At 40.2% G+C, this 22,425-nt stretch overlaps 1 protein-coding gene across 1 annotated transcript; it reads left to right on the top strand.

The window, feature by feature from the left end:
• The first annotated feature begins 17,534 nt into the window (after nucleotides 1–17,534).
• LOC143135046 (E3 ubiquitin-protein ligase RNF212B-like) lies at nucleotides 17,535–21,237 on the top strand. The gene is made up of 12 exons (XM_076295775.1): nucleotides 17,535–17,634; nucleotides 17,734–17,786; nucleotides 17,920–17,994; nucleotides 18,120–18,226; nucleotides 18,317–18,365; nucleotides 18,461–18,489; nucleotides 18,600–18,643; nucleotides 18,797–18,821; nucleotides 18,951–19,014; nucleotides 20,747–20,807; nucleotides 20,914–20,950; nucleotides 21,154–21,237. Exons 1-12 carry the CDS (start codon nucleotides 17,535–17,537, stop codon nucleotides 21,224–21,226), a joined length of 717 nt encoding a protein of 238 aa, XP_076151890.1. The 3' UTR covers nucleotides 21,227–21,237.
• Nucleotides 21,238–22,425: the final 1,188 nt, after the last annotated feature.

Here is a 22,425-nt window from a genome sequence, read left to right as displayed (position 1 = left end):
AACAAACTATATTGGTTTCTAGGTAGATGAGGTTTAACATAGTTGGAATTACTGAACAGTTAAATAGGTGAATAGTTTAAATGGTTGAATTATGTTGTGGACAGAGGAAACAGTTGAACAAGATGTGTAGTCTTATTAACAGTCCCTCTCTATTTTGTTCAAACACACACACACACACACACACACACACACACACACCTATATGGACACATGCGCGCACACACCCACACACACAGACATTTGCACACACACAAAGTAAGAGAATGAGACTGTATGTTTAAAGCCTGAGAAACTGACAGTTGATGCAGGTGGCCGGAACACCTGGCTTAGGATTATAATTGCTTAAGTGCTCTATTATGATGTCATCAGCCAATGTTAAGTCTATGGGGAAATTTTGAGTAGTTTTTAATTAATAGTTTAAAAAGTATAAAAGTTACAAAGATGAAAAATACAAAGCCCACATGTCCTAAGTACGCAACGCAGTTTGAATGAAGTTTCTACGTTAAACGGTTGAAGCCTTATTAACTACGTTAGAAGAAGAAGAACTAGAAAAGCATTTCCTGAAGGAAATACAGTGCATGAAAATGCAAAAAATATGATTTAAAATATCATACAGAGTAAAAACAAATATTGCAGATAAACAGTTGCAATAGTGTTGCTAGGGTACATATGTTGGTTGTTATGCCAAATTAAGTGGTTGCTATGCTGGTTGCTTAGGTAATCCTGTTGGTTGCTATGGTGGTTGCTAGGTTGAAGTTGTGGTGATTGCTAGGCTGTTGCTAGGGTATTTGACATGGTTGCTAGGCTGTTGCTAGGATATTTGACATGGTTGCTAGGCTGTTGCTAGGGTATCTGACATGGTTGATAGGCTGTTGCTAGGGTACTTGAGGTGGTTGCTAGGCTGATGCTAGGTTACTTGTGGTGGTTGCTATGCTGGTTGCTAGGTTAGACTCATTGGATACTATGTTGGTTGCTAGGTTGTAACAGTGGAAGTGGTTGCTAGGCTGTGGCTAGGGTATTTGACATGGTTGCTAGGCTGTTGCTAGGGTAGTTATGGTGGTTGTTATGCTGTTGCTAGGGTACTTGTGGTGGTTGCTATGCTGGTTACTATGTTAAACTCATTGGTTGCTATATTGGTTGCTAGGTTGTAACTGTGGAAGTGGTTGCTAGGCTGTTGCTAGGGTATTTGACATGGTTACTAGGCTGTTGCTATGGTACTTGAGGTGGTTGCTAGGCTGTTGCTAGGTTAGTTGTGGTGGTTGCTAGGCTTTTGCTAGGTCAGTTGTGGTGGTTGCTATGCTGGTTGCTAGGTTAAACTCATTGGTTGCTATGTTGGTTGCTAGGTTGTAACTGTATAAGTGGTTGCTAGGCTGTTGCTAGGGTATTTGACATGGTTGCTAGCCTGTTGCTAGGGTACTTGAGGTGGTTTCTAGGCTGTTGCTAGGTTAGTTGTGGTGGTTGCTATGCTGGTTGCTAGGTTAAACTCATTGGTTGCTAGGTTGTAACTGTGGAAGTGGTTGCTAGGCTGTTACTAGGGTATTTGACATGGTTGCTATATTGGTTGCTAGGTAGATGAGGTTTAATAGTTGGAATGACTAAACAGTTAAATAGGTGGACTAGGTGGACTAGTGTGCCGTGAGCGATCATCAGGTGTGCCGCAGAAAATTACCCAAATGTCACTCACTGGTCCAGAAAAGCAACTGTTGCATCAAAGAATTTATAACCACATGCTCTCATTGATTGTATGATTGCACTATTTGTGGTATGCAGGCATTGTACAACGGGGCCCCCATATCCAGTATTCACAGAATCATCACATATCCAGTTCATAACAACAATTAAATTATAGATATAGTCACCTACAAATGAAACAGAGGGCGTTTGTTTTATTGAGCAGGTCTTGCATAGAAGCCATAATAAGGCCGTATCTGTGTATTATTTTAAATTGTATGTTTATTTTTTCTTCACACAGGATGTTAGTGTGCCGTGGGACGTTTTAAGTGTCAAAAGTGAAAAGGTTGAAAAACACTGGTTTAAATGGTTACATTATTTGCGAGGTAGATGAGGTTTAATGTAGTTGGAATGCCTGAACAGTTAAATAGGTGGATAGTTTAAATGGTTAAATTATTTGAAAGGTAGATGAGGTTTAATATAGTTGGAATGACTGAACTGGGTAGATGAGGTTTAATATAGTTGGAATGACTGAACAGTTAAATAGGTGGATAGTTTAAAAGGTTAAATTAGTTGTGAGGTAGGCCTAGATGAGGTTTAATATAGTTGGAATGACTGAAAAGTTAAATAGGTGCACTGAAAAAAATGACATGCAAGAATTACTTAATTTTATTTAGGTAACCATTTGCACTCAATTTAATTTAGCTACATCCAGCCATATAGATTTAGTTGAATTTGCTTAATATTTTCTTGCAATTAAAGCTAAACTAAATTGAGTAGTTACAACTAAATCAAGCCAAGCAAACTCCAATCAAATATTTTGAGTAAAAATTAGTATTAGGTAACCATTTGCACACAATTTAATTTAGCTACATCCAGCCATATAGATTTAGTTGAATTTGCTTAATATTCTCTAATGCAAGAATTACTTAATTTTTTTTAGGTAACCATTTGCACTCAATTTAATTAAGCTACATCCCGCCATATAGATTTAGTTGAATTTGCTTAATATTCTCTAATGCAAGAATTACTTAATTTTTTTTAGGTAACCATTTGCACTCAATGTAATTTAGCTACATCCAGCCATATAGATTTAGTTGAATTTGCTTAATATTTGTATATAATTTCATTGGTAAAAATTAAGTTAAACTTCAAATTCAGGTTAAATAGTATTAACTTAAATCTCAAACAGAAATGATATAACTGTCTTTATTAAAACAAATGTTCAACACAGAAACACACATATGAACACACATTGTGACCCTTTGCTCTAAAAAATAATAATTTTCCCGCTCTCAAACCAAAGCAAAGGCAGTAGTGCCAAAGAGAGAGAGTGTGAGCACCAAAAGAGAGAAAGAAAGATTCAATAAATGGTTGTGAACCTTTGACCAAAGCCAAACACCTTACCAGTGAGTGATTGTGTGTGTGTGTGCGTGCGTGCGTGCGTGCGTGTGTAAGTAAATGTGCCGAGATAGAATGACAGAAAGACAGTGAGAAAGAAAGAATGAGAGAAAGACAGTGAGAAAGAAAGAAAGGTTCACAACCATTTATTGAATCTTTCAAATCAAGTCAATCATGACTGTGTGTGTGTGTAAAAGTGTGCCGAGAGAGAGAGGACGAACGATAAAGACAGAGAGAGAAAGAGAGAGACAGCAGGGAAGAGAAAGAAGAGGCCCACTTGCCCATCTAATGATTTGGTTCTTAAGATTGAGAACCTTGGGTAGGAGCTTATCACCATCCATCTGAATGACAACTTTTTGCATGAATTTGTAATAGTATTGAAGAGTTCAACATTGATTCAATGTGTATATGACCCCTAGCTTCACCAAAGTCCTTTTAGGCAAGTCCCTGCACTCGGCAGCCATAATGCAATGCTTTTTTGGCACTCATCGGGCATCCTATTTGGCAGAAATGCGCGTGCGCAAGGCTTCACGACACCAACCTTACTCCAGCACCGAGTTCACAACACATGATTGGAGGATTTTTTGAGTGCTGTGTCTCCTCATTAGAAAGTCTCTGGCTTCACTGCACAGCCTTGTGCAACAGACCAAGGTTCCTCCAAAATGATGCCTCCATCCACAACGATGCCGATGTCCTCATGTTCCAAGGGGTGGTTTTCTCTTGACACCTCCTTGCCATGGATATCCTGTACAAAATTTAAAAAGCTGCTTTAGGTTGACGCTTGAGAAAAGGTACGAACTGGGAGCTGGCTTAAAGGTTTTTGGCTTAAAAATTGGCATAAAAATGCAATTTTTATTGCAATTTCAACATGCCCTTGGTTAGTGTTACTTACCATGTACATGTATGAGAGAATCATCATCTTCACCAAAATAAAGGCACGGGGTCTTGATGGCTGCCTCCCTCCTCAGATGTACAGTCTCTGTCTGTTCAGATACAGGGATATTAATTATTTTGTGAAAATACAATCAATACTCTAAATAATAATAACCTCTATTTATAAAGCACTTTTAATACGGAAGATTCAGTTCAGAGTGCTTTGCAACAGAAAACAGGCATTTGGCAAGCATTTCTTTCCCCTGTATTGGTTGAAACACACCCCATAATCACGTCCCAACGAAGCAGCGCCAGACTTAAATTCTGACAGGAATTGAGTATAACGACATCAGGCTAATAAGTGAGGCCATCCTTAAAAATATTTTTGTTTGCAGTAACAGCCAGAAAAAAAATAAAAATGGGTCGGTAGGTAGGTCAATATTTTTTTTTTCAAGATTCAAAGTAAAAAAAAAAGTACAATTTTGGTCATGGTGATTACGTAGGAATGAATTTACACAAATGTGCATATTGTGACGTAACTGACTGGGTCTTCAACCTGTGCCTTCAGGCGCACCATTGCAAACCTCATTCTGATGCAGGTTATATAGACCAGCCTTTCTCAAACTTTTTTGACCTGAGGCCCGGTCATGGCAGACTTTGGGGTCATAGGGCTCATCTACATGTACCCAGAAAGAAGGCTACAATAACTCTTGGCCACGTTATATTGAAATTTGACTATACAATACTCAATGCTATACAGTGTATTATACAGTCTCTGCTCTGTTTCTAAGGAAGTTCCAAAAAACGTCGTTCTATTAAGTTTCGTTAAATAAATAAATAGCCTTCCAACAGGTTGAAGCGGAGCTTTGATACCAACGTTATCGATTAGTTTCAGTTTCTCTCGCGCAGACGCGCATTGAATGAATGCTCATACCACCACTTAATTGTAGGGCTCCATGTTTAATGACATCGATAGCAGAAACGTTTGTTTTATTTTTTCGTCGATCTGCGGTTTCTTGATCAACTGCGCAGCAAATTATCAAATGAAGCACCGGGCCAAATTTCACTCCACGACTCCGCGGAACAGCAGTCTCCATGTTGCGGACCCATATTTTGAGAAATGCTAAATAGACCACAACCAATTGCAATACTCCGACACGGTCACCGTTAGACTGGGGGGGGGGGGGGGGGGGGGGGGAGGGATGAGAAAAGATCTGGCCACAGTTCTTCCAGAACTTCGGGCCAAGTAAAAGCGTTATCAGTTTGTGTGAATGAAACGAAGCGTAGGCCATAGTGTGACATGCGTAAAACCAATGGTGTAGAGATGACGCCACAGGGTTTTATTTAAGTGAGCCACGTTTGCATGTAGGCAATTTATATTCACAATACTTGGGCCTACTAAAAGAAATATTATTTTATTGCATTTGTATTGGTTGTTTAGAGTAAAAAAAACAATCGGTCGGTATTAACGCAAGTTTACAACCGGCAAGTCGGTCGGACTAAAAGGGGAAAAAAATAAATATTTGGGTCGGTTCTAAATTGACAGGGTCGGTCGGGTTACGGCAAACGAAAATATTTTTAAGGATGGCCTGAGTGTACCAGTTGGGGAAGGAACAATGTGAGCAACGGGAAAATGAGTGAGTGGGTAAATGTATGACGACTCATGTAGTCGTATCAACCCTGAGGAGTCCAGTTATAGTTAGACACAAAATTATAATGCCTCTATCTGTCGCTATGTTGTAATAAGGAACATAAGAGCAATGTGTGAGTAGGGTGACTATAAGTGATGGCAGTTGCAAATAGCAGAAACAGATCCAATGTGATCATTGTATGTAATATGTAAGAGAAGTAAACAATAATAGTAATACAAACTTACACCTTGCAAAATCCTCAAATGTTTGGTCATTTTATGTCCTTTAAACCTTCTTCTGGAACTTATGACCTTCTTCTTCTGGAAAACGGCGGTCACTGGACATCCAAGGTTACGCATCTTTGACCTGTAGCTTGCCTGAATACCCAAGCATTTCCTGATCCAGTCATCAAGCAAGGACATTTCTCAATACCTGTAACTAAAGAGGATAGAAACACATTTATAAATATAAAGTATACATTTATGAAATATACTTATTTAATACATACACAAATGGTACTAGTTAATCAAACGATTTTGACACTTCATTTAATTGACATGACACATTATCTTACAATCTACCAACAATAGCTACACAGCCCTGCTTGTTGGTCTGACTGTCCCCTTGAAGGGAAAACATTTCGAATTTCAACACCATGGAACAAATAAAATGTTCAAGCAATATCTGCTTAACAGGTGCGTAGCATCAGCCTGTCCAGATCGATCTTGCACTGCTGTTGAGTTTGAGAAATGCCACCACCACCACCATGCATATTCAGCGCTGGCGATGACATGAAATAGTGGTACTCCATTACTGACAGAATAAATAAACACGTTTCTAAACCTAGCGTAAATGTGGCTTTTGCCCAACATTGTCCGAGTTATGACCTGACCTAATCACTCACAAAACATGCGTCCTATTTCTTTCCTTTTTACATACCTTGGCCTGCATTCTGAGTCTCCAAACAAATGTATTTTGCAAACTCGGCATTGCTCAAGTTAAGTGTCAGTTGACTCCACAGGGGTCGGTGAAAACGTGTTTGGTCTGCTGCATAACGTGTTCGGTTAGCTAACTAGCAACGTTAAGGTCAACCATATTTCAGGCAAGATCTGTGTTCCAATTCAGTTAGCAGCTAATGTTAACTGTACAAACTTTAATGGGTCCACTGAGTTTCAACGACCTAAATTGTCTAACATTAAGGTATATATTCATTTTGAAGTTATTCAATCAATTACGTCGAGGAGGTAATAAAAGTAAACTTTAAGATGAACTTGTTAGCCCAGTTAACATTATATTGGAGTAGAACTGCTAGGTGAAGTTAACTTTAGCTAGCTTGCTAGACGATTTCTTAAATATTCAAGAAAACAGCTCTATCGTGTCAAATAAGGCAATTAAAGACACTCCAAATTTGTAATGGTAAACTGACTGTCAAATGACGTTTAATAATATACCACTTACCGTTAAAAGTCAAAAGCGAAGATTTCAAGTGCAGATCCCTTCAAGCCAACGGAACCGTTTGCAAAATGGAGGACAATCATCTTTTGGCAGCCAAATAAACGCATGCGCAGCACTGCCTCTGAAGCAAACCCCTTTTTTCTTGCAGATATTACTTAACTGAAATTAGTTTTTTGTAAAACACAAACAAATCTGAAGCAAACCCCTTTTTTTCTTGCAGATATTACTTATCTGAAATGAGTTTTTGCAAAACACAAACAAATTGAGTATATAAATACAGTTTCATTTAAGAAAAAATTACTACATGTCAAAATCACTTTTTTCAGTGTGGATAGTTTAAAAGGTTAAACTAGAAAAGCATTTCCCAAAGGAAATATAGTGCATGAAAATGCAAAAATATGATGTAAAATATCATACAGAGTAAAAACAAACTATATTGGTTTCTAGGTAGATGAGGTTTAACATAGTTGGAATGACTAAACAGTTAAATAGGTGGATAGTTTAAATGGTTAAATTATTTAGGTAGATAGTTGACGATAACTGACAGTTGGAATGGCTCTAATGTTTGCAAAAATGATAACTATGCTAACAATATTAATTAGCATGCTAACTATGCTAACCATGTGACTTGGCTAACTTAGCTAATCCTTTTTAGTAGTTATGCTAACTATGCTAACTAGCATGTTAACAATGTTAACATATACTAACTATGCTAACCATGTGACTTAGCTAACCTAGCTAATCATTTTTAGTAGTTAAGTTAACTATGCTAACTAACATGCTAACAATGTTAACTATGCTAACCATGTTACTTAGCTAACCTAGCTAATAATGTTTAGCAGTTATGTTAACAATGCTAACTAACATGCTAACAATGCTAACATGCTAACTAGCTACAGTGGGTAGGAGTCATAGTTGATGACAAGTAACAGTTACAATGGCTGAACAGTTAAAAAGTTCAGTAGTTTAAAGGGTTAAATTGTTTAACATTGAAATATTGTAGTGAGGACTTTTATTTTGAAACAGTTTTTGGCAAAGGAAGCAGTTGAACAGGATGTGTAGTGTTAATAGGGCAAGTTTGTATGCTTAAAGCCTGAGACTGGCTAGGCTGGATTCTAATTGCTTAACGGCTGTATTGTGATGTCATAATCATAATGTTAAGTCAATGGGGAAATTTTGAACAGTTTTTAATTAATAGTTTAAAAAGTATAAAAGTTACAAAGCTGAAAAATACATAGCACCCATGTCCTAAGTAAGACCTACGCAACGCAGTTTGAATGAAGTTTCTACGTTAAACGGTTGAAGCTGCATTAACTGCGTTAGAAGAAGAAGAAGAAAAAGCCTTGGAAGAACAGTACAGTGCATTTCATGCACTGTAATAATAAGAAGAACAGCGATAATAGTCCATTGAATTTATATGCAATGCAATAAGAAGAAGAAGCCTAGGAAGAACAGTACAGTGCATTTTCATGCACTGTAATAAAAAGTTTAGGAAGAACAGTACAGTGCATTTTTATGCACTGTAATAATAATAAGAAGAAGAAGCCTAGGAAGAACAGTACAGTGCATTTTCATGCACTGTAATAAGAAGATTTCGGATAACAGAACAGTGCATTTTCATGCACTGTAATTATTTCCTAAAGGATAGGCCTAAATGGCATGATTATCATGAGACCCTCCCAGTGTAATGAATGGACAGACCTTTCTGACAGTACCGACTGAACAGATATACATGTACATCTGTCATCTGTTTTGATACACTCTAAAAAATGTTGGGTTAAAAATAACCCAAATATAACCCAGCCGCTGGTTAACTATTGGACCAACACCACATTGAGTTATCCTAACCCAAAGGTCTGGGTACATTATTAAACCCAGCAGATTGGGTATGATTCTAACCCAAAACGCTGGGTTACATCAACACAACGTTAGTTAAATTGGCACAATAGACTGAGTAAAGGTAACCAATGTGCTGGGTTATAACTATATAAATGTTGAGTAAAATTCACACAGTATATTGGGTATAGATTCAACTGCTAGTTAAAATGACCAGTTGTCAGGTTTTCTAAACCCAGTATTTGGGTTGCATTGAGAGAAAATGGGCAACAAATAGCCATGCAATGAAATAAAACAGTTCGACATAATTATTTATTTGACAGTTTACTTTATTTTGAATGGATATAAAAGCAGCATCAGCATGTGATAAGTTACTTCCATGAAGACAGCTAGATTCCACGGTCCATTTGGGGGTCAGCCCTGTCTATCAAAGAAAGAAAAAGAGTGAATTAATCACTGCTATTGACAGAGCTTTATATCAAGACTTTCACGAACCATTATCAGTGAATGATGTTGACAAACATTAAAAATCCGAGACAAAATATTAGCGCAACACACTCGGAAACCATGACCACCTCATGGAGTTGTTTAACAGCAGACTGACAAACATACGTTCAGTAATATTAACGTTAGTGGCAGTGCTAGTTCTTCTACCCCTATTTTTTACAGTCTATGGTTCTACCGTTACCTAGCTCATGTTATTACACGGCTCTTCATAATGCTGAAGAATGCTCCATTCACTTGAATGGGCCTTCCCAACATTCGGTGGTCTGCTAATTCTCAATAACAGAACGTTGCTAAGTATAACAGACCGCTGTCAAGAAAAATGGGTTTTATGCTTCTATTTCACGTCTTTCATATCACTACGCAAGGACTGGAACTTCATTCAAAAGTGAAAGCGGATAGTTGATCAGCTATGTTCTAAAGAATGTTTGATTCAAGTTCAGCCTATGAGTTCAGCGTGTGCTGTTGCAAACTATTTGTTTCTCAGCAAAAGCCACGATGAAACGGTAACAAATAGGCTATAGCCTAGGCTATGTAGGCTAAAGTGTCATATCGTGGGGAGTCTATTGTTTCGGTTTGGCAAGTAGCCGTGTAATAAGCGGGATAATGTATAGAACGCTGGTCATTACTGGGAAAATAAGTCCAGAGCCCGTCTACGGAGAGCCTGGCCACTCCGTATTAAGTTCCATTGTACCGAATTTTGGTTGCAGTTCCACCAGAGTTCCACTGGGGGCGATCGCCATGAGTGCAGAATGAATGGGAGTCAATAGAGCTAGACGGCTAAATTTGTCTCTTTCACCTGATTGTCGTTGACAAATCTCAGATTTGATTGTAGTTTGTATAACTTCAACATGGGTTATAGGTCAAAAGTTAAATGAACGAGTACTTATGTCCTTTTGATTTCTTACAGGTTGGGTCGTTGTTGCCCATAACACGCTAGCATTGTGCTAATGAATGACGTCATTGACACGTTTGAAAGGCTTTTTAGAACAATTAAGTGACTTTTAAAAATATAATACTCAACCAAGTGTATTTTCTTTGCCTCCCCTTTCGAATACAATATTCAAATTACTTGAAAAAAAATTATAACCCGAGAAAAGTGGATTTTGAGGGGTACAGCTCCATAGACCTCCATGCATTCTGCACTCGTGGACGAGTGCCCTCATGTGGAACCACAGGAGGAACTGCAACCAGTTCAGAAACCGGAAGTTTTCCGAGAGTGGCAGTTCTCCCCTTATTAGACGATAGGCTTGTTCGACGAGGCATATCTGACTTGGAGTCTGTCTCAAATGGTGTACTTACGTGAGTACACTTTCGTGTAGTACACTATGTGCACTGTGTGCTTACTGGCGGAGTGCGCAAATTTTAACAAAATAGTATTGTCTCATATCAAACACTAACTCCGTGCACTTCACGGAAATGACGATCGCAAACATTTTAACATAACTTTATTGGCGTCCTCAACTCGACAGTGACATGGTCATACTGTGTCAAAACATGAACCGTTTATGTTATAACTTGCTTGTACCTCCGTAAAGTCTGTTTTCCACTGCTGCTGCTTCAGCTTTCTCAACCGCAATTTCCACGAGTTTGAAAACGCTCCCTCCCCTTCCGCTATCTGGCCAAGATGGCGTCCGTTAAGGGCGAAAAGTGTCCAGCGTTGCACACTCAGCTTTTTGACCGTTATGAGTGCACCATCCGGGAACTTGCAGCGCCCTTCGTGTCGTTGGAATTGTCAGTGTGAACACCCTCATGCACTCAAATTAGGTATTGTAAGTGCAGAAGTACGCGATTTGAGACAGGCTCCTGGTCTGGCTTTCTACGTAAACGTGATCTTCAGAGGCTAGCCGGGGGGAGCTACAACAGAGGGCAGCTCATCCCGGACAGACAGGCTACAGTCTGCCTGACGTGACTCGCGGGAGACATCGCGGGAGATATCGCGGAATGTTGTTTGCAATAAACACAGCAGAACTTTCATTCTTACTCATTAAAATGAGCATGATGATTGACGAAATAAATTCTTATGATGTAGTTTAAATAAACCACTGTTGTCATACAGTTAACAGGCCTGCATTGTAGCACATAAATTCAATATGAAGTGTTTCCCTTATATGTGTGTCTATCTATTTAGCCAACAGCAGAAAATAACAGAATATCCAAACGTTTTCAGTAGGCTAGCCTACCATTGTTGCAGAAATCACGTATAAGAAGGTATCCCTTCGATTTCTGTTTATTTTCGCATATTCCAACATAAGGAAGCAGCATGAGCCTCCAGTCATAATCGTCATGAGGACATTCCTCCCAAATGGCCCTATCACGTCTTTGAACTGACGTCATGAGGGCGTGTTTCAGCTTGTGGAAGGCAACTGCAAGATCTGTCTGCAGGCTAAGACTCCCGCGATATTTTAAGGCCATGTGACATGGTGTCACGGTGGTAAGTCCCTCCCCGGCTGACAGAAGTCGGACAGAATTTCTAACCAGCAAGCATTGCGCCCATCCCAGTATGCATTGTGTTCAACCCAGCATGCATCACATCAAGTCAGATCTGCACAGATCTGCCGCAAGACGAACTCGCCTATTCCTCCCAAATGGCCCTATCACGTCTTTGAACTGACGTCATGAGGGCGTGTTTCAGCTAGTGCAGCTTGTGCATTCAAGGCACTTCGGAATGACAAGGACCGCCCCCGTGGCTACTTTGTTTTTCCCACAGCAAGTGTTAATGTGCTTTGCCGTCGGAGTGTGTGACAAACACGGATGCCACAACAAAGGTTAAAACATACACTCACTAATCCTAAACAAACAACTGTATTTGCTTAAAATATAGTGTAAGATGCTCGTGAAAGAAAGATATGCAGCTTTCAAGTGACAAAAACAGCAAATTCCCAAGTTCACATTAAAACTGTTGGACATGAAAGGCCACATGGACTACAAACGAACAACAATGTGACGACAAAAGTGATGACGAGCCCCTAACTGGGCAACTCTGTTAGCAAAATCTAGCCCCAGTTTCCGACCTCTGACTCAAACATTAAGTGACGTGATTGACGCGGAATGATGATGTTTTCACTCGGAGAAAGGTTTTTCCGAAGCCCATGAACGCTAGGAAAATCTAGCCCCAGTTTCCGACCTCTGACTCACACATTACGTGACGTGAATGACGCGGAATGATGATGTTTTGCCTCGGAAAAAGGTTTTTCCGAAGCCCATGAACGCTAGGTAAGACTCCCGCGATATTTTAAGGTCATATGACATGGTGTCACGGTGGTAAGTCCCTCCCTGGCTGACAGAAGTCGGACAGAATTTCTAACCAGTATGCATTGTGTCCATCCCAGTATGCATTGTGTTCAACCCACCATGCATCACATCAAGTCAGATCTGCACAGATCTGCCTCAAGTCGAACACGCCTTGTGTTAAAGTTAACCCTGGTGCTGGGTAGTGTGCTCACGTCAGGTGGGGGAGAGGAGGGGCGCTGTCCTAAACTATCAACCCAACAAGCTGGGTTACAGAAAATAACCCAACATGAGTAAAAATAACCCCACACAATGACCCAACAGTTTCAACTCAGCGTTTGGGTTGAGAAAATAACCCAGCATTTTTTAGAGTGTACATGTACATGTGTACACTAAACCTGTGATCTGTAATCTTTTTGAACCACTGGTATCAAAATTCACTTGAGAAGACGTTTGCCATTCACACGATAATTGTCTGCACCTTGGCAAGACAGCTGCACCTGATGAACATTGTGCCTAACAACCTCATGACGAAGTTTCATGATCACCAGCTGTGACATTTCTAGAGGTATAAAAGGGGTAGCTGTAGGAACAGGTGTATGCTCTGTTACCATGGCTCCTGTTTTCTATTTGGTCACACTTATGGTTGTCACTGGTGTACAAGCAGGTAACCATTGTTTTGTTTTTTTAACAAAGGGAAATTGCAATGTGTACCTTTATTGACCTGATGTCTTTTGTGACAGTGGACTTCTCTGTGGAGTGTGGGGAAGACTTTGTGACTGTAAACTGGCCGATGGGACTGCAGCATGAACCAGACCTTGATCCCTCTTTAGTCCGGCTGGGTTACTGCTCTCCAACCAGCATCTCTGTACTTCCGGGTGGTGCACAGGTTGTTTTCCCGTTTGTGGAGTGGCGATGTGGGGCAGAGATGATGGTAAGTTGCCTACTGCTTTATGCTCATGGAGATGCTAGGGAGTGACTCTCTAGCCATAAACACAGCTTAGATGCCAAAAGCCTAAATTCAATTGAGTTTGCCAAACCATGTGATAAAAACTCAATGCATTATGGGGCTAAAGGGCAGCTATAGGCAACCAAAACATTCAATGCGTATAGCTTTGTGTTTTTGCCCTGTTTACCCACAATGAATCACGGTGATTACGTCACATTAGCGACCTCAACTGGAGAGCATGGATAAATGATGAAACCTATATGGTGTACTGAAGTGAATTAGTGTGGAATGGATGCCAGTTTATATATTTGTTAATTCTCCCCTCTCCTCTTAAGGCATTGAAGGAGAATATTGTTTGGTCTACTAAGCTGACCTATAATTCTGAGTCGGGAGCTGTTTTCCTCCTTCAGGCTGTTGTTTGTATGTACCAAAGGCAAGTGGGGCTATCCAAATTTGAGCTTGGATACACTGCTCATGATCTATGCACTGCACATCTTGGATACACTGCGCATTATCTTATTTCTTTAAACAGACTATCTACATGACCTACCTACATGTTCATCTTCTGTATTGTTCTCAATAGGCTTGATGGTTGGCTTCCCCGTATTTTCAGACCTGTCATTGAAACCTTTGGCACTAGTGAACTGGTGTTCAGTATGAGTTTGATGAATGGTAGGTGTCTTGAATTGTTAGTAACCCATGACCCTTCCCACACACCAGTTTAGAACTTTTACAGTTGCTTGTACAGACCAAAGGACACCCCCCCTCCCTCCTACTTTTGGAAGTAAAGCGGTTCTTAAGCAGTTACTGTGTCCACAGATGATTTCAGTGGTCCAGCGGTGACTAGCCAATACGATCTAGGCAACCTCATCCCCATTTCTGCCTCGGTGAATCAGCAGGCCCACCAGCCCTTGCTGCTGTTGCTGGAGGAATGTCTAGCTTCCCCGGAGGACCGGCTGGGGCCTGAGACTTACCCTATTATCACCAACAAAGGGTTAATGTCCACTTTAGCATACTGGCACCAATTTAAATTCGAACCTTAAAGTGTATGCTCAATAGCTGGATCCTTGAAATGGATTTCTCCTTTCCAGGTGTTTCACCGATAGCCGCAAAACCATGTCCAGGTTCCAACCTCGTCAAAGAAACTCAGAAATCCAGCTCTATTTGCAAGCTTTTGCATTTGCTCTTAACCAGCCGGTACCGTTTCACTTAACAAGTATAACAAGGATATTTTGGTGTGCATGAACTCTGATCTGACGTTGCGTCTCATCAGGTCTACATCCACTGTAAGCTTGTGGCATGGGAGGAAAACGGCTTTAACGAAGGGAAGAAGGCCTGCTATGACAAGAATGGAAGGTAATTTATGCAGTTTTATTTATTTAACCCCCGCCCTCAAGCATCCATCTTTAAATAAGAAAATTGCAATGGCCAACAGTTGGGAGCTCCTTGACAACCCGGCCCAGAGTTCTCTCTGCAGCTGCTGTGACTATGGTGGTGATTACGGCTGTCAGTCCAGAAAGAGGAGGGCAATAGGTATGTTCAAATTTCCTGTTGACCCTTTGTGTTGTGTCCTGTGTTCCTTTTTTTCCGACAGGCTTAGATTTTTGTGTTTTTCCTTTTTTAGGTGGAAAAAGGATGACCAGGGATGCTGTGGTTGGACCGCTGGTTATTGTCAATGGGAAAGCCAGTTCAGAACGAGACAAGAGAAAATAATTACCCAATAAACATTTTTCTTTTTGAAGACCTTCTCTGTCTTCATTTGTAGGTGATGTGGGGATGGTAACTTGGATTTGAGTTCTGCTTGAAGATGCAGTCTGCATATTTTGGTTGCCCAAAAGGTTCTTTGTGTGTAGTCCTTATTTGTGCAATCCCTGAAGGGTGCAACTCTAAGGAGGTTTCAAGCTGAATGGATTAGTTTAACCCCTCCGCTTGACAGTTTGATTCAGCAGATTGACACACTCAAAGTTAAAGCTGCAGTTGGCAAGTCTGACAGATTGAGGGGACTTAGCCAACATTTTGAATGTTTACAACTCTCATGCCCCTCCCCCACTACCACCGAACATCCTCATCTAGTTGCTCGTCAGTGCGCACCAGACAGCACCAGACTGTGATTGACAGTCAGATCTCATACAGCTGTGCTCTGACTGGACCAGAAGAAGCAGGAAAGAAGCGGGAGCTGTGGATTTTTGCAAAACAAATACCAGGCTCTATAGGTGGAGGTAGAAGTGTGCTTTTTTTTATTTATTTTTTTTTTTATTTCCTAAAACCGGCTGATTTATGTTCTGTTGGAGCATAGTGTCGGTTTCAGTGAATATGATCTTGCCAACTGCAGCTTTAAATGCCGTACTTGCACAAAAGGCTCTCAATGTGGCCACTTTGTTTTCTAGTGGAGCGTTAACTGTGTAACGTCATCTGTTTTGTTCTACCAATAATAAAAAAATGTAACTCTTAAATCCTTTTTCGTAACGTGCTGATTTACTAGGTACAACACACAACCGGGTTAGTGTAGACACTAATTACATTAACAATAGCGTCAGGTTCAAACACGCTTCACCAGAAACAAACGAGCCGTACATGCAAAGAGCCCATTTTCTCTACCTGTAACATAGGTGACCACTAAATAGCTGAGGAATTGGCTAATTGGATCAGCTTGTGGTGCACAATTTGCCTTCATGTTGCCGCCTGGGTTTTCCCATGCTGCCTTGCGCGCGCGATTTGAGGTCTGACGTTAGCCAGGATAGTTGCCGCCATTGTGTGAACCAAAACGAGGCTACAGGGTACACTGATTATCATGCTTTTTCACCATGCACCTAGGCTACTGGCGACTGCATAGACCACATCAATCCTATGGTTTGTGTACCTTGTAGCCTTGTTTTGGTTTACGATGGCCGCCACATGAATATAAGGCAAGTTTTGAACAAATGGTTAGCAGAGTTTTTCACCTCTGAACTGCAAGGTTGTCCACGTTCAAAGTGTTTACCTCTGGAATGTTTTACAATTCCTTCATAAGCTAGATGTGTAACCTGGATGCTGGATTTGTTTTTTGTTTTTAAAGATTGTTCATCAGATTTGAAGATATCCTAAATAGTTTGGAAATATACAAGAATTGAGCTCTTTCTGGATCTTATGCATATGCAAAAACAACTTGTTTTTTATTCATTCTGATTCATGGCCCACTTTTCAGTGATGTGAGTTTGGTTTATAGTTATAATTGTTTGGTGTGTCAATTGTGTCCCCGACCATTCTAGGATTTCGTATAGCCTACAGACACCTGTATTGGTGTTAACTTGACAATATAGGCTACATCAAAGACTAAAAACCCAATTAAAATAAATAGTATAAGTATAATAATGAAATAAAATATTCACAATAACAACGCTATAAAGAATTGACGAAGTATCGACATTAGATGTTAAATATTAGGCCCTCTATGACTCTGGACCAGACATCAACTCTGGACACATGTATCACGTCACGTGGACATTAAAAACAACACAACTTCCTGGGCTTGTCAGTCTGTTCAGGAGCAGGCTGGAGTAGGACTTTACAAGGTATTGGCTAGCTAATTTTTTAGATCAGTGTTTTGCAGGTGAGTAAACTAGCGTTAATTCGGCTCAACAGCAAATCATATTTTTTTCTATGTCCAAGTGTCAACGATTTCTTTTTGACAACTACTGACCACGAGCTAGCTAATAGCCTAGTTTAGGTTAACGATAGCTAACGTTATTTATCTGATGGCTAACATTATCTGATGGCTAACATTAGGCTGTTGAGTTAACTACGTTGTTTACCTAGGATAGTTAAGTTAATTATCTGTTTTTGAATTGATTTGAACCAAAGGACACATGGATGAATCCATTCACATAGTTTTTTTAATTGATCAAACTAATTGGCCTTGTAAGCTAGCAAACATGGCTAATGAATAGAATTCCTTTGCCAAGGTATGTCTGTCTGATGTCTGTCATGTCTTCTGCATTACTAGGATGGACTGGTTCCACTGCAACAGATGCTTTCGCAGGGAAGGGAAGCATTTTGCAGTCTCCAGCTGTGGTCATATTTGCTGTGAAAAGTGCATCAAGCCAAGTAAATGCTAAAATAATTTGGCTAAAATGTAATGTTAATTCCCTAGTATAATGTTAGCTAAATGGTGCCATAAACGTTAAGTGACTCTTCTCCTTTTAGAGCAATGCAGTGTTTGTGGAACTGGCTGTAATTACTTACCAATATCGAATCAGGTCAGTAGTAGGGGATTTTTTGAAGTCATTGTTTTATGAAAAATGTGCAATGAATTAACAAGTGTGTTACAATTTCTCAAACATATTTTCCATATCTGGGTGGGGGGGTCTGCATTCCACATTATCTGGAAAGATGAAACCACAAGAACAGGTCTATTTCCGAGATCCAGTGAAGCTCATTCAGTCACGCATGGAACACATTTCACAGGTCTCTTTTTAGCCAACACAAACCTTCCATCTAATCATTGGCCTCGTAGTCTGCAAAATATTTTTACGTTATTATTTTGCACCATTAGATGTGGGATGACAACACAATGTTCTGTGATTGCCCAGATTGCTCAGTTCCAGCTCAAACAGATGGACAGGGTTATGACTTACCACAAAAAGAAATCACTGGAGCTGGAGAGAAGGCTGAAAGAAGTCACGGAGGAGTGTTACAGGTGGAGATGTAACCTTTGGTATCCATTGTGCTAAAAGTTCTAACTACCCCTTCATGATTCTCAATCTCATTCTCCCTTCCAATGGTTTAGGCTGAAGAAGGAGAATACTGAACTTAAGAAACCACTTTCACAGTGGAGGGTAATAAAAGTTGTAAACAGTTGTTAATATAAAATATGTTCTTTTTTTTGTGCCATCACAGTTGTGCTCACTAATGGATGTTTTCAATCCCAAAGGTATCACCAGGAAAGTTTCAACATAATGGGTAATCTTATTCTTTGTTTTATTTAACATTTCTGCTTTCTGATGTTTCTTGTCTTCATGTCTAGTACACATTTCAGTGTAACAGATCAAAACTGCTATTTCTTTGTGTAGGACCCCTCAAAGGATGTCCTTACCCATCGCTGTTACATCTCCAGGTAACAACTCTTCAACATCTTATTTTGATAGCTCAGAGTGTTGAATTTTAACCTTTGCACTTTTGTCCTCTGATTATTAATTTCTTGTGGCCTGTACTCAATACTCGTTAGTACTAATATTTATTTATTTTTGTTTGTTTGCCATTTGCCCAGTTACTGCTGGTCAACAAAGTGTAAGGTAAGCCTAAAGATAAGCATAAGCTTAAAGAGTACATTCATTTACATACAGAAATTACTTTATTATGAACTTAAACAGGAACTTAAACATGAAGTATCAATTGACATATGTGCTGCTTGTTTATTGAAGTCGTCAAGGAGCTGAAGATACTCTGGAGAGATTCCGAGAAAGGCAGACAAGATACTCTATGCATGTAAGTACACATTTTCCTGAGGGGTTTTCCAGAAAGGAGGTTTAACAAACACTGAGATAAAACTTAACCTCTGGGTTGTCTGAACCTGTGGCGACTAAACCCGAGCTGTCGGTTCCAAAACACCGGTTACCAGTTAGTTCAATCAACCCTGTGTTAAATAACCTAGAGTTGTGCGTGTTCACGGCGAACTTATAAAGGCATCATCTATTGAGAGTCAACCATGAGTGAAACCGGCGAAACGAAGAGCACCGTATTTTTCAGAGGCGGAGTTGTCGTGGCTTACGAGGAGGAGAGAACTGTAATAACAAAAAAAGAGCAATACTTAAGCGTCTGCGTCCGATACCTTGCTTGGCAGAGAATAGCCTAACTGACCACTGAAATGCGTAGGCCTACTGTTTAGGATAGCCTATTTAATGTCAAAAGCACAATTAAATAATTCAGTGGACATCACGTAGGTTATTGTATTGACTGCTTTAAATGATGCTTTCTTAAACTAGCCTACCTTGTCACAGATTGAGTGGGCCATAGAATTCTTTGAGAATCCCAAATGTAATTTTCTATTTTAACGCGGGTTCTGCAGCTGTGGGCCAAGTTAAACTTTTGCGCCTCCATCATCGGAAGGGTGAAGAATGTCGGAAGGCATGGGTAGCCTATTGGACACACTTCGGTGCACATTTAGAAAATTTAATAGGCTAAGTGATTCTGACCTGCCAGTTGGTGAAATTACACTCTAATGATCCTCGTGGGTTTGTGTCCAGGAAAACGAATGAAGTTGCGCAGGAACTGCTTTAGCGCAAGGCAAACTTTACGCACCGACCGACAGCTTGCCGATATGCTCTGCATCTCCAATACTAACGTTACAAAAACTCCCAGTCGGAGAGCGATCATCGATGCACATAATTTCAAGTATTTGGAGAGAGGCAAAAAGTGTAGCCTATTGAAAAACTATTTTATCCCAAATGCCATCGGCATTCTTAACCAAACTAGTGACAACACGCATACCTGGCTGAGCTGTTATGTAGTCTATATTTAAACTTATTTATTCATTTTCTATATGTTTTCCCTTTTTTGTAGCCTACTGCACTGTAATTATATCTTCAGTGTGTCTGAGATGTTTTTTGTCCATCCGATGTCTGGTGAGCAAAGGCAAATGTCCTATGGTGTTGGCTAGCTAAGATTTATTTTATTCTAATCCATGCGTAGCCTAATGTAGGGATGGAGTCAAGAATGCTTTTCAAGTAGCCTAGCCCAATTTAGGATTCAGCGGAAAAACTATAGCACTCTTGAAAAACTCGTTTGGAAAAGAAAGGATGGGCTATCATGTGATGTCGTGGTCTTATCGCCCTCTCACGGCTAATTCCACGGATAAATATTACATGATTTTGTGCTTCTTTGTCAATCGGACCTTCTTCAAAACGAAACGTCATTGTGTGACAAGTGTAAAAATAGCGGCCCGGTTGAACATGCACTGAAATAACCGAACATAACCTGGTAGGGGGTAGGTTTTGTTCAGGTTAAGTTCAGAGCCTATGTTACCATAGTTACTTACATTGCCTGATCATTTTTGAGCTTTCTGGAACTGAAATCCCAGGTTTACCGCTAACTCTGGGTTAACATACCCAGTTAAGCCAGTAAACCTGCTTTCTGGAATACCCCTCTGTAGGGCAACTTGGGCAGGGAAGACTTATTTACTTAAGCATATATGTGTAATGTCCATTCTCTCTGGCTGAAGACTCCACCAGGCTCTGTCACCTCAGTGTCCAGTCTTGGCTCTTTCCATGATCAAGGACTCAGTGAGTATAGTACCTCTGTCTTCTGTTGGGCCAGTCAATGTCCTAGACTGTATACGTAGTGTGTGTGTGTCTGTGTGTAGACTTACCCGTCTGTATTTGTTGACAGGGACTCCAACCTCTGTCTCTGTGCACACACCCACAAGGTAATACTTAACATTTAGAAACTGCAGAAAATCACAGTTTAAGTTCCATTTATGGTTTAGTCTACAGCTTTAGTTCAATATCCTTTGGTCAAATTGCTCTGCATGTCTCTTCATGAGGGATAAAATATCATTAGCTATTTAGCGCGAATGTTAACTATAGTAAATTATTGTAACATGCTGAACTGTCTGTTCCCCACTTGCAGGTCAGACCTCATGACCCCGATTTTCCAGTTCCAGTTTCAGCATGGGTCAACCCGGCCCTCTCCTAGACCATAGATGAAATGACCAGACCCCTGGTAAACACTAAACCATGAGTCTTGATGATACAAATTAAAGGAAGACATCAGCATTTGTCATTGTGTGTTACTTTCTTGACATATTCAGTGACATGATCATACTCATTCTTAGGGTCTTACTTGCATGTTTTCAGTTAACTACTGTATGTCTAATTGGTAGTTAGCTTGCTAGATAGTGGCTCTGTAGACCAGTCAATCTGTCTGTCTGTTTACAGGTGTACAAGCCAGCTAACTTGACTAGTGTTGCCAAAGTCAGGAAATTCTGTTGATATAGGCCACATGCTATTATAGGCAAAATTTAGTAGTGTAGTAGACATCTACGTAGGGAAATCTATGACATGAAAAAAGCATAGTTGAGACAAAAAGGTGAACAAAGTAAAGTTTTTTTTAATGGTACATTGATATGGTATACCTGCTTTTAAAAGGTGGAAAATGTTCTCCACATAACAGATATATGTTGGTTGTAGTCTTCCCTCGTGGGCCACTGACAGGACTGGAAATGCTGCTTTATCCCATCTAGTTGCAGTATTCATTTATACACTGGAATACCTGATTAATCTCTCCTTGCTCATCTCCTCCCACGTTTTTCCATGAAAAGTGCAGCTTGCCATTCTGAGCTCCCGTGGCTGGGTGAACATAGTGAAGAGAGTACGCCTAAAACAGACGGGTCATTCCACGCCAACTCAGCCACCCATGTACATGACACCTCTCAGATTTTGCTGAAAAGCAGTGAAAATATGCCTTATGTTATCAAACCAGGGAATCTGAAGTTTCAGGTCAATATCTCAAACGGTTTGCCCGTGGCGTCCATTTGAATTTCGGGTGCCACGGCCGTAATTGACACATTGGAATTTCACATTTCATCTTTTGCCATTTTTGGAAGCCCATAACGTCTGTTCTAATAGTGGTAGAAGGCTGGAAATTGTAGCCTGTACTACACAATTCTGGAGGCAGAATCAACATTACTTACTGTTTGGGTGAGAGGTGGGTCACCAAAGTCCTAAAAAATGTTGACGGCATGTGTGATTTTTCACTTTTTGGGTGGCCTTAGCACCACAATTAATGATCATATTTATTCTAAACAGGATTAGTTGTTATGTGTGGGAACCTTGCTCTTGCCAAAATTAATTTGAAGGGTATGGTACCACTGGCGGGGGTTTTATGGGGGTCCAAAAACCC

This window comes from Alosa pseudoharengus, unplaced genomic scaffold (assembly GCF_046254945.1).
Source record: "Alosa pseudoharengus isolate Yale_2024_CS ecotype anadromous, Long Island Sound unplaced genomic scaffold, YU_APseudo_1.1 YU_APseudo_1.1_scf_2, whole genome shotgun sequence".
NCBI lineage: Eukaryota > Metazoa > Chordata > Actinopteri > Clupeiformes > Clupeidae > Alosa > Alosa pseudoharengus.
The sequence above is the reverse complement of the archived record's forward strand: the minus strand, read 5'-3'. Positions and strand labels throughout refer to the sequence as shown.